Genomic DNA, 17,423 nt, shown 5'->3' on the forward strand with positions numbered 1-17,423 from the left:
GTTTGAAAAAACAACCATGCACATTTTTAGATGTTAAAGTAAATAACTCAGGTAGAAGTTTATGCAGTTCTTTGCACAGCTGAATTTATTGCAATCAGATTTTTTCATTTCCCTCTAATTCTAAAACAATAATCAAATGCAGATCTACTTCCCCTGTCTACTTCCCCTACTAGGTCTACTTCCCCTGCCAGCTTGTCCACATATGAAGAGGACTTTTTTTTTCAAGGACCTCTACTTAGGTCCAAAACAGATTAATTTCCCTGCCTGATTTTGATATATGAATTGGCAACTAGATTTTTGTTGTATAATTAGTACCACATGTTAAACGGTGTGCAAACACAGACTCTTTCTTGCCTCACTTAGGCTATTCTCCACAAATATTTCACTATTGAAATGTCCTGGTAAGTAAATAAATAGATGTCGCCTCCCTCTCGCTTTAACGCCTGTTGAAGCTTGCTCACATGAACAATGCAATAACAAATATGAAAAGGCTTCAGACAAAAAAAAAAAATCCTCTGTCATGCAGTCAAGAATAACACACAAAAGGCTTCCTGCGTTTGTCAGAGTTGCATTGTGGGAGTGAAGTGTTGTTTCCTCATCCCACTGCTGACTAAGTTCTCACTGATGGCTGCTTCAGTAGGAAAGGTAACCAGGATAAGTGAATGTCACAGCAGAAGCGGATAAACTAGTGTCACTTTTTCCTCAAGCTGTTCTTAAATGCGAGATCGTCAACAACTTGTTGCAGCAGATTAGATGGACAGCATGACAAATTTATCGGTGGAGGCTGACAGCTTGCTCAGATGGATGAGTGAATTATATTTTGCAGTGCCATGGTGACGGACCATTTGGAAATGAGATTACCATATAGTTTCCCTCATGTTGGGCACAACTGCTGCACAGTTTGTTTAGCTAAAAAGAAAGCATCCTGTTTGTTAGGCCAGTTACATGAATAGTACCTAATATCAGCCTTAATGTGAAGCATGAAGGTAGTTAGAAGCTGCTTAGATTCATCCTGTTTTCTTACTGGAGTTTCCTCTGGAGCCTTTATAAAATATTAATACTGTTTGGTACATTTATTTTAGAGCTTGTTTTTTGATGCTCTCTTTCTAAATGAAATGTCAAATTCGCTAAGGTGTAGTTTAATGATCAACAGAGAAAAGATGAGGACAACTCTTAATGTCTTATTGAGCAAGTATTTCACTAGACCAGGTTGACAGCAGGGACTTTCTATTAAGTATCTAAAGGGTCATTTTCTGGGTACTGTAGGTGTTGTGGTCAGCGGCATGTCAGTCCACAGAGATATAAGACTAAATACGAACAAGGACGGCGTTGTTTACTAACTTTTTATTGCTAAACGCTTTTGTTTTGTTTGAAAAAATATCAACCAGTTTAGTTTTGTTCCCCACAACCTCGACTCTGGTGCGCCTGAGTAAAGACCCTTTACCCTACAGTACTCCCCAAGGGGATGGGTTAAATGCAGAGGTACATTTCTCTAGTGCAAGATCAATAAAGTTCAATTATTAATATTACTATGTGGTGCTCCAATCATCAGAATCAGAAATACTTTAATAATCCCAGGGAAATGACTTTAGCTACACGCTCCAGTTACAGTTTTATATATATATATATATATATATATATATATATATATATATATATATATATATATATACACACACACATCCAACAACACAAGATAATAAAGATAATAAAAATAAATAAATAAAAAAGAGATAAAATATATACACATATAGCTCTTCTGTGTATATATATATATATGTATATATATATATATATATATATATATATATATATATATATATATATATATATATATATATTTTTTTTTTTTTTTTGCTATCAAAATTATTGCGTTATTATCGTGTTAATGCGAGGCCATTTTAACGGCGATAATTTTTTTAACGTTAGATTAACGCTATGTGGTTTTATGGTACAATTTTCCAAGTACATCCCGCCAGGGGCGCAGATAGGTTTTTGAAACTGTGGGGGACAGTTACTATAGGGCTTGGTCGTCGTGACGTAAGCACTTCGCGTCGCCGCCATGTTGAATGCGTCTTTTACCGCGGCTCAGACTACTGCCTATGACTACCACGTACTGTACTCCCTCTCAGCCGTGTTTTAATTTGATTAACTTCACCTTAACTTGATTTCAACCATGGTAAACCGTTGCTGTATTGTGGGCTGTAACAGCTCAACACATGATCGCCATGGAAACATAGAAAATGGGTTAACTTTCCACCGCTTTCCTGACTGGAGGCGTAACCATGGAGACCAAGCGCTAGCTTGGATCGCAGCTGTAAGACGACCGAACATAACTTTCCACAATATTCCAATGTCATTGAGACTGTGTTCCCTGCATTTTCATTCTGGTAAGTTAAAGATGCACGGTTTTATTTTATAGCCTACTTTGTTTCTTTCCTTCAAAGTTGGGATCTTTTACGGGAAAATAATAAAAACGGCAGCGGGAAAAGGCTCAAATACGTGAGAAACCCGGAGGGTTGGCAGTTAACGTTACTAACTACACCTTTGAAACACATAGCAGCTAGTTAAAAGTACATTACATGCGTGAGTGGTTGTTAGCACTAGCGGTTAGCAGTTGCTAAACTAGCAGGTTCCAGAGCTCGTCTGATCACAGCTTACCTTCGTACGAATTACTCTGTTCCCACTGTTTGCTGGCTTTATGATCTGCAGCTCCTGAACCCATCCATTCATGAACCGCATATGAGACTCCAAGGACTTGTAGCTTCGGAACTGTTTTGAAGTATAGGCGCTCACTCATCGGTGCTCCACTCATTGTTTGGAACTTTATATGGATCCAAATGATTAATAATGCTGATTTTGTCAACATACCGGTCCCTGGCTTCTCTATTTAATGTGTCCCGGTAAATTCCAGATCCTTTTCGGGATTTTAACATCTTTTTTCTCTCTACTTCTGTCTCTTCTTTCAACAACAACGTTGTGTCAGAGGTATGCTTACGTTTGCGTAGCAGTCAGTATGGCTGCGACGTCCCACAATGCAACGTGGATCCCGAGCCCTATTACTGGCTATTACTCAGCTATGACAACCCATCAATCTTAATTGCCCATCATTGCAAGAAAATAACATGTATTGGTACCAAGTACTCACCAAACATGCCACATGACGTGTGAAAAAAAAAAGGTTTTATTTAAACATGGACTGACTTTAAGTGCAGGCTGTAAACACACAGAAACACGAACAGCAAAGCCTACATATATACAAAAACAAATTTGTAAATAAGTACTTTACATGGCTTTTCAATAAATGGCCTCAAATGAAGAAAGTTGTGTGTCTACTTTGTCAAGGACTCTGTAGAACTCCACTCTGTGGTACTCCACAGCAGATTCTGGCCTGTGTGCAGGTGCTGGCCCAGAATATCTCTTTGGGGGCCTATGTGCTCGAGATAGCAATGGGCTCTAGAGACAGCTTCTCAGCCATATCCACTGCTTCCTTAAAGACTGCCTCAAAGTGGGCTGGCTTGCTTTTGTCCCATAATCTCTCTTGGACAACTGAGACTGCAGAGACCATGCCCTCCACCGTCTGGGTGCTTTTTTGGAGCGATGTATTCAGCACTTCCAGTTTGCTCATTACATCTAAGGCCAGTGAGCCCCAGTAGCCCCAATTTCAGTAAAATCTCAGGCTTTTAAATGTTGTAAAATCACCCATAAGTTTTAGGTGTTTTAGTCCTTTATAATTAAATTTATACATTCAAAAAACATAAGGAAGTTATTATCAACGTCTCACTCTGCTTTACAGCTTTGTATTAACATTGCTTTAATGTGTGTTATTGTGTACAGCTGGGGATGTTAAGGGCCATGTTAATTATAGATTAAATAATTTACTGTTCTGTAGTTTAAGCAATTGTCATATTTGTAACATCACTAGTCTTTCCTGTGACATGCACCTTTTATTTATTTATATATACACACACACACACACACACACACACACACACACACACACATACATACATACATATATATATATATATATATATATATATATATATATATATATATATATATATATATATATATATATATATATATATATATATATATATATATATATATATATATATATATATATATATATATATATGAGAGAGAGATTCTTTCCTCCGAGTTACAGTGACATAGACAAACTTGAAGATACATGACATCCTCAAATTTCTATTCTATTAAAATTTCTGTATCTGTATAATGGGTCTGTTCTATATGTTGTCTTCTCAATTCAGAAGGCCCCATGCCTGTCTTTGCCTAGGGCCCCAAATTTCCTAAATCCGCCCCTGTGTAGTGGAATTTGTCTAGTTTTGAAGTTCGTTTTTCTCATGATTCAACCTGTAACAACCTAAACCATTTGGCTTGGCATAAATACGGATTCAAGTAGCCTACTGTAGCCTACACATTTCTGAAAGACCCCCAACAACTCCAGAAAAAGTCGGAACAGTCGATTTAATTATAAATAAATAAATGCCAGTCGATTCCCCCTGCCTCCCGCCTTATGACATTGGCACCTCTCTTCACGCTATTCTCACTGACCGTTTCTACTCTTTTTTCCACGGCAACATCGAACAGACAACCAAAAAAATGCAAGGCGATATGATACCGCAATGAACAGTTTACTTACAGTTGGTGCTTTTCGAAAAAAGGATGCAATTGTTTTCTGTTTTTTCGGTTTGGCTGGCCTCATGTTGATGTCCGGACTCCGGAATTGGGAACTGTCCCGCCACTACTGTCTGTCTGAGTAACCATGGAAACCAGCTCGAGACGTAAACGCCAGAGACAGGATAACTTTTAGATTAGAATCTCTACGACGCAGGCAGCCTGCAGTTAGACAAAACGATTGCCCGTCTATGATCTGACTGTTTGATGTTGTTGTTGCAAAGCAGTAAATTAGTAAAAGCTTTTTGATTTTCTGTGAGTTTCGCCGTATGTTTATTTATTTATTTATTTTTTTCTTTTTTAATAAAAGTGGGGGGGACGGATTGAGGGTCATTCGAATCTGTGTACGTCAGAACACCCCTGACGTACACGCTATCTGCGCCCTTGCATCCCGCTGCAGCCTGCGAGAAGGCAGGGCTATTTTCCCCCAGTCTATGCATTTCTCATAGGCTTCGAGAGCGGAGCTCCTCAAGGGAAAAAGACGCTCATACACTGGGTGACGCTAGTGCCTTTTCTTTAAGCCCCACCACCAACAAACAAGTTGAGTGTCTGGTAACTAGTAGCAACCTGAAATACGCTGAGAAAACAGATTACTGAGGTGAAATGGAATCTGCTACGGCACTCTTGCTGTCTGTGTACGCCACAGGTCGGTATCGTGTGTGTGTGTGTGTGTGTGTGGGTGGGTGTGTTCTCATTTTTGTTAAGAGGCTCAAAAGTAACTTTCTAGAGCATAGACTACCTCCATCTAGTGATGTCGGTCTATTGATTTTGATGTATTGATTGAAAATTGTTCATTATTATCTTGGTTAATTGACATCTAATGTTAACTGTACTACATTTTATAGCAGTAGGGTAAAATGCTTGTCTTTGTTCAAAAGACTGTATTAACTGTAAAGACTGTCTTTTACATCAGCCTGTTTTAAGGGCCTTTTTTTGGCTACATATTTGTTATTTTTTGCTACATGCCTCCCCATCTTCTTGCCATATGTTTCTATGGCATAAATCAGTGTCTGTGACCTGTTTTCATAAAAAAAAAAGAACATTGGCACAAACCTAGCCTGTATGTATTTTTTTGTATGTCATTGAGAGTATTTAAATGATTTTCAATCAGAAAAAAAATGTGCGATTAAAATGCGATTAATCGCGAGTTAACTTAGGCATTGATGCAATTAATCGCGATTAAAAACATTTAATCGATTGACAGCACTAATATATATATATATATACAGATCATCCCAGAAAGAGACAACCAGTTACTAGCTGCAAAAAAAAGATATTTACCTCCTGATAACATTGAAACATATTTAAGTAGAAATACACAATAGATGCCAACTTCTTCCACTGTTTTGAATATTTACTTTGAAAAGTCGTTGAATAGCAGCATCATTATTCGACATTGGCAAAAAGAGCAGTTTAAATTAATAATTATTGGTCTGCAAATTTAAAATCCAAAGAGCCATTCTGCCCCGTGTCCTGCTGAATAAAAGTCATTTGGAGACCCAAATATTATGTAACCTCTTAATTAAAGACCATTTATCATTTTTGCTGAATATCTATTATAGGAAATCTGTAAAATGTTTAAACAACTGACTCTTTTATTAGTATTATTAGCTTTTAAATAAGGAAGATCATTAAGTCTCATAAAGATGAATCATGGATTTTCTTATGTAAGGTATTGTTTGATGTAAAAAAAAAAGTTAATGAAAAAAGTTAATGAAAAAAAAAAAAAACGACACTTTCTAAGAGTGTTTTTGTTATTATACTACATGACTTGCCTTTTTATAGCCAAGCCGCAGGTTGCGGAGCCCTAAGCTAATAGGATAGCAGTGACCATGATAACTGGTAATAAATCTGTGTAACTATATTTCTTCAGAGCTTGTCAGATCAGCCTGGAAGATCCTGCACAGGTTTGACAAGTCAGGAGAAAAACAGCTTCCTTTGGAGGAGACTTCCATGGGATAAAACAGCTACTAGACACTAAAAGTAAAAAAGTATGACTCTTGAAGTGAATAATGTATCTGAAAATCCTCCTTGAAGTAAAATGTTTTATATTTTATTGAACCTATTGCAGGTTTCACTAAGCACTTATATCTGTAAACAAACATGGATCCTCTAAAAGCTCGTCCTGTATGAAACAAAACATTTATTAAAACTTTAGGTTTAAATTCAGACACTTTTCAAAGCTCAGAAAATTGTGTAATTATTATTCTATTCTGTGTTTTTAGACTGAACCCAAAAAGTCGGGGCAGCATACCAACAATGTAAGAAACTTCTCTGACTTGTTTTCCTCATGTGAAGTTGACAGTTTGCAACCAGGAAGTAGTTTTTTATCCATCTGTTGAATATGTTTGTGGATTCTGCTTGTCAGTGCGGCGTCTCCCAGCCCCACCTCGCCACGCTCTCCCTCCTGGCCAATGTTCTCAGCGCCTTCGAGTCCACAGCCCGTCTCCTCTGCGTCCAGTGACTCCTCTCCTGTCAGGTCAGAGCATGTTGGGGTGCGGCCGGTGCACAGGGCTAGAGAGCCTGACCCATGTACAGAGGCCTCAGTCCTCGACGTCACGGGTTTGACTTGACCTTTGCTGCCTCTTCTCTCTCTCTCGCTCTTTCTCCGTCTCTCTCCCTCCCTCTCTCTCTGCCCCCCCCACTCCATTTCCTGTCAGCTGCCAAATACAAAGCAAACAAAAAACAGCTACTATGTTGCTCATTGCAACAAAGTATTGAGAAAGAAGCTTTTTTTGCTTCTGTTATCTTTTATTTGCTTCTCTCTATCCAAAATAAGGAAAAAATAACAGCTTCAAGTTTAGATCCATATATAAATAACACTATTGAAATCATGTCAATTTGGTTTATAGCAACTTTTAACTAAGTTGAATGTCATTTATAGAGGTTTTAGACTTTACTGAGATCTACAGATAGATAATGTCTGTTTCTTGTTCTTGTTTTAGACAATATTGTAAACAGAAACGGTCACCATTAACCTCTGGCTGCCAAAGATAATATTAAAAATCTTAGCTTCTACATATTTGTAAAACTAACCACAGCATCACAGATTCAATTCAATTCAATACAATTCAATTTAGTTTATTTATATAGCGCCAATTCACAACACATGTCATTTTACAACCAGATCATACAGTCAAATTGAGTCAAAGTTTTCTATCTAAGGAAAACAAGTTAATTGCATTGACTCATTGACTCAAATACAATCCCTCACACTAAGCATGCTTGTAGCGACAGTGGAGAGGAAAAACTCCCTTTTAACAGGAAGAAACCTCCAGCAGAACCAGGCTCAGTGTGAGCGGCCATCTGCTGAGGCCAACTGGGGTTCAAGGAGATAGAAGCAGAGATAGAAAAAGCAGCTGTAGAAGGCGGCCCCGTCCAGGAAACACACAGCCAGGCAGACGAGCTCTGAGCCAGCTCCCATGACAGAGGACGAAGAAAGCACATCCAGTTAGTCACAGTCAGGGAAACAGGACTACACTGGAAAACAGGCCAATCTCCAGCATCTATAAACAAGGGTGTTGATGGCAGCAGCACAGCTAATATTTCTCTCCAGGATGGAGTCACAGCAAAACAGGAACAGAGGAGGCAAAGCTACTCTGAGGAAAAGCAGAGAGAGCAGAACATTAGAGATTGAACTAAGAGATTCTGCAGAATAGGAGAATAGAGAGAGAATGAAGCAGAATGATGAAATAGTGGTCCCTATGTCCTCCAGCAGTCTAAGCCTATAGCAGCATAACTATAGAGATAGCTCAGGATAACCTGAGCCGCTCTAACTACAAGCTTTATCAAAAAGGAAAGTTTTAAGCCTAGCCTTAAAAGTAGACAGGGTGTCTGCCTCACGGACTAAAACTGGTAGTTGGTTCCACAGGAGAGGAGCCTGATAACTAAAAGATCTGCCTCCCATTCTATTTTTAGAAATTCTAGGATCCACTAGTAAACCTGCAGATTGAGAGCAAAGTGCTCTGTTAGGAACATAAGGAACAATCAGATATCTGATGGAGCTTGGCCAGATAAGATGTTGTGCTTTAAAGTATCTTTATTTACTGCAGGATAATAACTCTGTTTTTCTTAACCTGGTCTAAACGCCAAAAACTTGCCTTGGAATCTTGCCTTACATATTGTCCACTTCACTCTTAGCATCGCTGTTTTAAAGTCATTTTGAGCTTAAATGTTTACCTAAATGGATTTTTTTAGTTATTTGTAGAAAATATATAAGATCTTTGAACAGCAGTTGGTAAATATGCTAGAATTTTGTAATCTGTAAACATGCAGCAACAAGAGAGGAATTTTTTGGCCTCTAGGATAAACCTTTTATCTTCACCTGTGGGGGCAATTTCATTCTAGTGGTAATAAAAGCGATTTTCAGCTACTTATTTGGGAAATGCTTCTGTGACCTTAAACATGACATGACCCCTGGCCTTCCATATGAAAGGAGATCACTCAAAATCTGACTCAGAAGTTGGCCATTACATCTTGGATCAAGGAGGCGCTCCGACCTATTTTTGTGCACAGGTCAAGCAGCAGTCTTTCTTATATAAGCCTCTCTATTTAAATAGTAGTAAAAAAAAACCTGGGTGCAGCCTTGGCCCATGTCAGGTTGTGTTTGGATGCTTCACATTTGAAGACCGGAGTGTCTGGTGCTACCAGAGGAGCTGCTAACACCTGGTTCTCTTTGTGAACCCACGGTAACCTTACCCTCAGAATGCTGTTTATGGGACACCCCCTCCCACTTGCTGGCCTGGTTCACTGTAGATGTGTGAAAAAAACTGAATATATATCCTTGGTATCTAGTCAGTGTTTTTTTTTTTTTTTTGTGCATATTGAACCTGATTCTGTAGAAAAACCAACATATTTTATGATGATGTGCACCCTGACAGATGTTTCTGGCTCTTTTGGAGAGAAACTGGCCCAACATCATAGAGTCTCCAATGCTAGGTCAGCATTACATGGTTTTCCCACATTCATCCTTTCTTTCACGACTGGATCTTCTCCAGTTGCCTTTTAAACCAAAAGTTTATTTTATTGAAAATGATCTTGCTAAGTATCTAGGGTAGTAGGGCAGACATAAATGCATCCTAAATTAGTTTTTATGGGAGCCTGGTGTCCTCAAGCTGGAAGTCTTTGCTGCAGCTCCCCTCTTTCCACCTTTGGAGTTTTGTACTTCTTCCTTCATAATGCTGCTGACTTAATGGTAAAAAAAAAAAAACATGATTCCTCCTCCGACCTTTTGTTACAGTTACAGTTAAAGGATTGCTCTGACTATAGGTATGAGGAAATTCAAGCAGGTATCTTTTGTATTTTTCTTTTTCTAGCAGCCAAAATGCATAAAGGTATCAGCACATCTTAAAAGTTATGTTTTCTTGTCCTTCCTGTTTTGTAGAGTGGCAAACAGTAAAGGAATCTGTCCTGTTTAGGGCTCGGCGATGGGGGCTTTAAATCGTGATATTTTGTGGTGCTATTATGATGAAGATAAAAGTGAAGAAGAAAAAGTGATCATTACTTCTTTAGAGTCTTTCTCAGGTAGCTGTATGGCTGTGATTGGATGCTAAAGCAATCATAGCTCCAAAAATGCTGCTGCTGAAAACTAATTAATTAAAAACAGGAAACTTCGGGACAGAAGTTACATAAAGAGATGAGATTTTTATCACTAAACATCTTACAGTGACCAAATTGAATCATATTCTTCAAATGTATCAATCCCTTAATGAAAAACAAAAATAAAGGACAAAATAAAACTAAATATATTGTTATAACATTCATCCGTTTTTTTGGAAGTTTTTAAACATAATTAATTCCAATTTATTATTTAGACAATAATTCAAAATTCTTATTGTGACAATAAATGTATTCCGATATTGATAAGCCATACCATAAATGCCAAACCCAGTCCTGTTTTATTTATACCTCAGGAGAGCAATACAACTCTTCAAAATTAAATGAAACAAATGAAAATGAATCTTTAGGAAGTATTATTTAAAATGAATTTGAAATAGCAACAAAAGCAGCACCACTAAGTATGAAAAAAAGCATAATTTTTTAAAATTGTATCTAATTCTAAACTGAATATTAGATCTCCTCTCAGCAATAATAGATGCATTTATTTTAAATATTTTTAGAAATCTTTGTCGGTGGTTTCAAACAGTTAATAGGATGATATATAGCAGATTTTAATAAACAAAAATAGCAGTTAAATTGAATAAAATGCATGGCTAATCTTATTAGCTGAGGTTAGTTTGCAAAAGCGAAGAAGAAAAACATGACGGCAATCTTTTGATGATGTTTCTCTTTTCTCTTCCAGCATCACAGGCAGGAAGGCTCGAGCGCTCTACGCTTGCAAGGCAGAGCACGACTCGGAGCTGTCCTTCATCGCCGGGACCGTCTTTGAGAACGGTGAGTCAGACGTCGGCGCTGGCAGCAGTGGAGGAGGAAGACAGGATGTGTGTTGGCGTTACACAAGTTCATTTGTTGTGAAAACAGAGAAAGCCGTGGGGACTTGCATTTCCTCCGATTTCCTTGTTACCCTATTTGATGCTTGTGTTTACTCTACAAGACGCTTTTAGAAGGGATGATTGCTGTTTTTATTAAAAGGAGAAAGCAACAAAAAGGAGGGTTTTTCAGTAGCTTTATGTTTTTTCTACGTCGCCAGAAGAAGGCCGCTTTTTTAGCCTTGATCTCCCACATTCGCTTCCTTTACATGAAGGCCATAATAGCAGAGAGTCAATGGTGAAAAGCTATTAAAGCTGCCTGCACACAGACTGGTTCGCTGACACTCAACCCGGCAGATCACATATTTAGCTGTAATTGTGTATTGGTTAAAAAAATCGACTCCTTAGCTGCAAACACACGTGGTAGAGATTCAGCTTTCCTTTCCCTCCAAACCGACTGGTATGCCTTGTAAAAAAAATATCGGCATCTTACAGACTATTGATAGTTATGTAATGCAGAGCCGTGTCATGTGAGTCCCCTTGGGTCAAACTGTGTCCCCAGGGGACATGTAATCCCCAAAGTGGTATCTGAACACTGCAGGCTTTTCATCGGCAGCCAAGGATGAAACATTTAATCTGTCAGACTACACCCTCACAGGTTTTTTTTTTTTTTTCTTCAAGCAGTCGTAATAATTTATTTTTAGTTTATTTCAAACATGATTAGAAAATACAAACATATATTAGCATGTATATATCAATATAGATTTCACATTGTTCACAGCATAACGACTTAATGTTAATTTCCAAATGAAGTAATAAGAGGTCTAACCTTAAAGGTATAGTAAAGGATGTTCTTTTTCCGGGTGGATCATCAAAATAACAGATCCTCCTAATTGTCAATCATACTGGTGATACGTTTACGTAATCTTCTTTTGCAAAGCAAGCTTGCAGGAGTGATGCAAACAGCAACTTTTAAACAGAGTGTGCAGGAGGAGAAATGGGTTCATGCACGCGTTTAATAGGCGGTCCCTCTTGGGAGCGGGCACAGGGTTGTGCATGTGCATTTAGCTTTTTTAAGTGGAGAATCTGTCATGAACCGAGGACAGATGGACCCAGTATTCAAGGAGATACAGTCAGTAGGAAAGTTCAAAAAGTTTGTTAAATAAAACAAAATTTAAAGTGGAGCTGTGGCTCGCGGACACTGCAGGATGGGGAGCGGGGCACCGCCCAATCACAGACACAGGAGAAACACAGGTAAGTGACCACCATCATCTGACAGAAGATGATTATCTGAGTTGATCACTTACCTGGTTCAAAAGTCCAGTCCAAGAATGTCCGCAAGTGCTGCAGTCCCAGAGGACATGGAAGCCAATCCTGGTCAGGGATCCAGAACAGACAGGAACAGGATCCAGAACAGACAGGAACAGGATCCAGATCAGGCAGGAACAGAAACAGGATGGTAGGATCCAGACTTCCAGGCTTCCACAGGCTCCCATGAGGGTTCAGAGTCTGACTGGGACCAGAAGCATGACCAGGTGGTCACGCACAGGAGCAGACAGGATCAGGTGCAGACAGGCAGGCTCAGTGGAAGAGGGTAGCCGAGACAGGACGTGGAACCGGAACTTGAAGCAGGACTTTAAACTGGTCTCCCCCCTGGAGCCAGGCTTACTGATATAAAAGCTGATCCTTCCCACGTATAGAGCCAAAAAACCCAGAGGACTCCACGGAGGAGGAACAGTGGACGATCAGGAGACGAGACAAACACAAAAACCTCCTTCCACTGGCTGCCAGGATCCACGAACTAAGGAACCAAGGAATAAAACTAACAGACAGGCTAACAGAAAGACAAATAATGATCTGCCCCTGAATGCTCAGGCTGAACTGAATATAAACCAGAGGAAACAGGTGAGAGGAATAAATTATAATTGAGGCAGGGAGGGAAAACGACAGGTGAAAGGAATTACTAATTAAGGAGGAGCAAACAGGCCAGATCATGACAGAATCTTTTCAAAAAAGTTTTAAAAAAGTAGTGTTTACCAGCAGTGTGGCTTTTCTCTCAGTCATCTGTGGCTCATTATGACATTATTGGTCTGTTAAAGTTCTCATTTTAACTCCAGTTAGTGGAGCGTCTTATTGAGCAAAATCTTTCATTTTAAAAGTATAAACCTCCACCTCTGTTTGACACAAACGCCTTAAGTTCATTCATCGCTAAACTAACTTCAGCTGAACCACTAACCCTGGTTTCCAGGGGAGGAATTTAACTCTGTTTACTCTCCTTTACTGTAATTACTGTACTGCCCCAAAGTATCACTTTGACTTGTGTGTATCCACACGAATGTAAATATTCATAAAATACTACAAACTATAAGCAGTGGAATCAAAAAGCAAAGATCCAGAAATACTCTGACTCTATACAGTACATGTTATGATCTCCCCAGTGTCTCAGCTGGAACCAACCAGCTAATTGGCAGCTAAATTAACGATTTGGTCCCGTTTTACTAAGCATTTACTCCTCCATCGACAAACGATCACCATGATAATCAATCACAACAGAACAAGATAATGTAACAGCTTTCTCAACCTGATCATGTCTTTACCCTACATTTAAACCCAGTTCAAAAAACTGGGAGCTTTACCAAAGAACAGCATTCTTCCAGGGTCCTTTGCAGGCTTAGTCCAGCTGTTACACCATTTCCTGCAACCCAGAGTGGTGGTAAAGCAAATAAGGTTGATTTTTTTTTTCTAAAAGTTTGTTTAGTTGAGCTGTCATTTATCTTCATCTAACCCTAAAAGGTCATGTGAGAAAGGTTTTTAGAAAAGGCTAGATAAAGTGAGAGGGATGTTACTTTGTCCAGTTCCAGCTGCCGTTCTTGATTTAGCTATTTTCTGCTTGAAGAAGTGATAAAAAGAGGAAAACATGGAGTTTTAGATAAGATAGCTTTCAGTTGTTGCAACACCCATGCATAGAGATTAAGTTGACAGCCACCCATTCTGCAATCAGATAACTAAACTGTAATTAACACATGAAGTAAACAAACAAGCTGGACACCCTTTGTTACATATTTCTTAATGTGAATATTTCATTTCATTTCATTGGGCAATCTTTGCACCAAAATATTCTTTCTGTCATGATTTGTTGACATTAAGATCTAAAGAGAAGCGCCTTCTCCTGGTCAGAGCCTGTAATTCAGTGAAAGGGTGGAGCCAGAGTAAAAAAATATGGATGCCCAACAGAAGCCCGGTGGCTGGAGGTTGGCTTACATTCAGCTGGCGTTTGACTGGGAAGGACCATCTTGAATGGCTTCCACTGTAATACTACTAATGACGTAAAACAAAAGAAACAAACACTTAAACCTTAATGTGAGATGGATTTTATAGAAACTAAACTAGAGAGAATATCAGCTCATTTAACGCGGCTACAATCCAGCAGAGTTGTATCACATCAGGAACATGTGATTAGAAGTTGGTACCTTCTGAAGTTTCAGCCACAGACATTTAGTGCTCCTGACTGGGGAGGTGAGATCCAAAGAGCTTGTAGGGAATTTAAAGGAGTTAATTTAAGCCATCCCATTATATAGAAACAAGAGAAGAACCATCAAAGCAACAGATACTCTTCCCAGCTCTGATTTTCTCGCTGAAACCCCGGTGTAAGACGCTAAAATGAGTCCTGATATTAGACCTGGACGCTCATGTGGATCCAAGAAATCATTTCCTGAATTCTGAGAGAAAAGACAAAAAACAGGAATGCTGGAAGGATGTTCAGTTAAGAGATAAGTCTTCAAGTAAATGATTTGAGCAGAACAGCAAAAACCTGGAAAAGAAACTCTCATGTCACTGAAGGGAGAGTTCCAGTGAGCTTCGATAGGTTTGTGCCGTATAATTCTGTTTCCTCTCACTATATGATATTCTCCCATTCCTCTTCTAGATCATCCATATGCTCTCAGCATTGTCTGTAACTTGTTACTTTTCTCCCAGCTCTCTGCAGCTCATTCAGGTCCTTCTGTGTAGTTCTGGAATTTCCACAAATAATTCTTTAAATATCTTACAATGTGTTTTTTTTTTCTCATCGTTGAAGTTTGCCTATAATGAAAATTTCGGATCTTTCTAAATAGGAGAAATTGTGGATGACCAAATAGTTTTTTTGTAATTATGTGATTTCAGCTGTATAGTTCTTGAGGTGTTTCATCTTTTTTCTTTTCTTTCTTGCAGTTCACGCTTCAAGGGAACCCGGCTGGTTGGAGGGAACCCTGGATGGTCGAACTGGGTTGATCCCAGAAAACTACGTGGAGTTTCTATAGCCCGAGCTGTACCGAGAGACAATTGTAGTCCAAGCTGGACTTGACTGCAAAAAAAATTCCCTGTGATTACATGATCCACTGAACCAGGTTTTATTGGACTGAAGAAAAGAAACCGGACCAAACAGAACCGAATCAAAGGGATATAAGAGGACTGAAGCAGGGTGGTATTTTAATTGCACTGGGAAGAGAGAGAGAGAGAGAGGTGTTATTGGCTCCTGTGAGTGGAGTTCACAGTGAGGAAGCGGAAAACGTCACTGATAAAATTACTCTTATAATTGAGCTGATATTTGAGTTGAGAGTTGGCGATTTTCATTTTGGAACGTCTGATTTATTACTCTGATCTGGACTGCCAGTTCTTCATCATTCCCTGTTTTCATTAGGTAGATACAGCATTATTGACAGAGAAAAGATAAATAGGGAGTGGCCTTCAGCTTTAAACTGATGGTTTGCCTCTCCATTGTTTGATTGCTAATCCCCTTGGGAAATCTGAGCCGTGAAAGCGGACTGTAATGAAAGCTCTGCTGTAAAGTCTTTGCAATCGCTTGTCAGGGGTTAATTCCAGGTAAAGAGACTCTGCCCAGCCGCAGTTAAACGACCGTAGCTCCAGGGCATACCAACAAGATGGACGAGTGCGCTTCAAGTGCCCTGGGTGTCATGATCATTTATAGCTTTTTTTTTTTTCCTCATAGAGCCATCATTAAGAAAAAAAAAAAAATGTGAAAAATCTGAAGCTGGATCCACAGGCGGTTTACAGCCAGGCGTAGGAGGAGCAGCTGATTGCTGCAGGATAAAACAAACCCAGCTGCAAGGCCTTGCTGTGAGTGGAGCGAGTGTGAGTCATGTTTGCACTATGTTGGTCCATTCTTGGAATTCTAATCAACCAGGAAGCTTTTTTTTTTCTCTTTTCGTTTTACATCACAGATTACCTACATGTTTTTCTCCATTTTTATTTTTTCCATCATGCAGATTCTAAAGCTTTAATCTCATCAGCACACAGACAGAAAACTTATCACCATTCCTCAGTATTGATCTTCCAAGGAATCATAAAGACAATTCTAGAACTAATAATGATGGACGTTTGATTTTATAGCTAATAAAATGTAGATTATTTTCTGGAATGCAGTGACTGCTGTTTCCTGAGTTGAACCACTCTGAATGTTTTGGTAATATTATGCTTTTTTTTTTTCCTATTTTATATTTCATTATCCACTTGATTCTGTTTTAAATGGGAAAAACAAACGGGAGAATAACAAAAGAAAAGCTAATGTGAAACAAGACTACTTTGTTCATATATAAACTTATTTATAAGATTTTCTTAAAGGTAAAATCCTTCATCTTTTTGAGGTGTTTTAATGATCCTGTACAAAAAAAAAAAAAGGATTTTGATGGGGTATATTTTTTTCACACATATGAAATGGTGTTTTTTTGTGTATTTTTTAGCATACTAACTTAATTTCTGTATTGCTTTTTGCCAGAATCTTCTATTGTTTATGTCTGTCCACAGCCTTAAATATTTCTGCAGATGTTTTGGTGAAGGATTGTGAAGAAATTAAAGATTCATCTTGAAAAATTTCTGCTCAGATCTTTTCCTCTTTTTTTTAGGGACACTTAAATGTTCCAAAAAATTTTAAATCAATCCACCGGACTTTGTTTTCCAAGTCGGAAGACGTTTCGCTTCCCATCCAGGGAGCTTTTTCAATTCAAAATGTCAGAATTAGCGTCAAGTTCCAAGCTTTATAGAGTAAACCAAACTAAGCCTTGTTATGGCTTAGAAAACATGCAAATTGTACCTTTGCTGTTTACATCTCAAATTGAAGATGATTCCTATAATCTGCAAGTTTCTTAAGCAATTTGTCGTACTACCACATCATTTTGAGGATGTCTTTCCCAAAATAGATTGCAATATGCTGGTGAAGATTCTCAGTAAATTCCAAAAAAGTTGGAAGGGACACTCAAAGGTTAATTAAAATGCACCAGTTGGAGTAATGCCACA

General features: G+C 38.6%; 1 protein-coding gene across 2 annotated transcripts in view; it reads left to right on the forward strand.

Annotated features, from left to right (window-relative positions):
• The window catches only part of LOC119787970 (rho GTPase-activating protein 26-like), a 126,705-nt gene extending 110,160 nt beyond the window's left edge, over positions 1 to 16,545 (forward strand). The window contains exons 21-24 of one of the 2 annotated variants that reach the window (XM_038292072.1): positions 6,930 to 6,965; positions 7,073 to 7,183; positions 11,006 to 11,097; positions 15,342 to 16,545. In XM_038292072.1, coding sequence (XP_038148000.1) covers positions 6,930 to 6,965; positions 7,073 to 7,183; positions 11,006 to 11,097; positions 15,342 to 15,430 — 328 coding nt within the window. In that variant the 3' untranslated portion in view covers positions 15,431 to 16,545. The remainder of the gene's footprint in view (positions 1 to 6,929; positions 6,966 to 7,072; positions 7,184 to 11,005; positions 11,098 to 15,341) is intronic. The other variant, XM_038292073.1, reaches the window with a different exon arrangement.
• The last annotated feature ends 878 nt before the right edge of the window (positions 16,546 to 17,423 follow it).

Source organism: Cyprinodon tularosa, unplaced genomic scaffold (genome assembly GCF_016077235.1).
Source record: "Cyprinodon tularosa strain WSP-4 unplaced genomic scaffold, ASM1607723v1 ctg307, whole genome shotgun sequence".
NCBI classification, from domain to species: domain Eukaryota; kingdom Metazoa; phylum Chordata; class Actinopteri; order Cyprinodontiformes; family Cyprinodontidae; genus Cyprinodon; species Cyprinodon tularosa.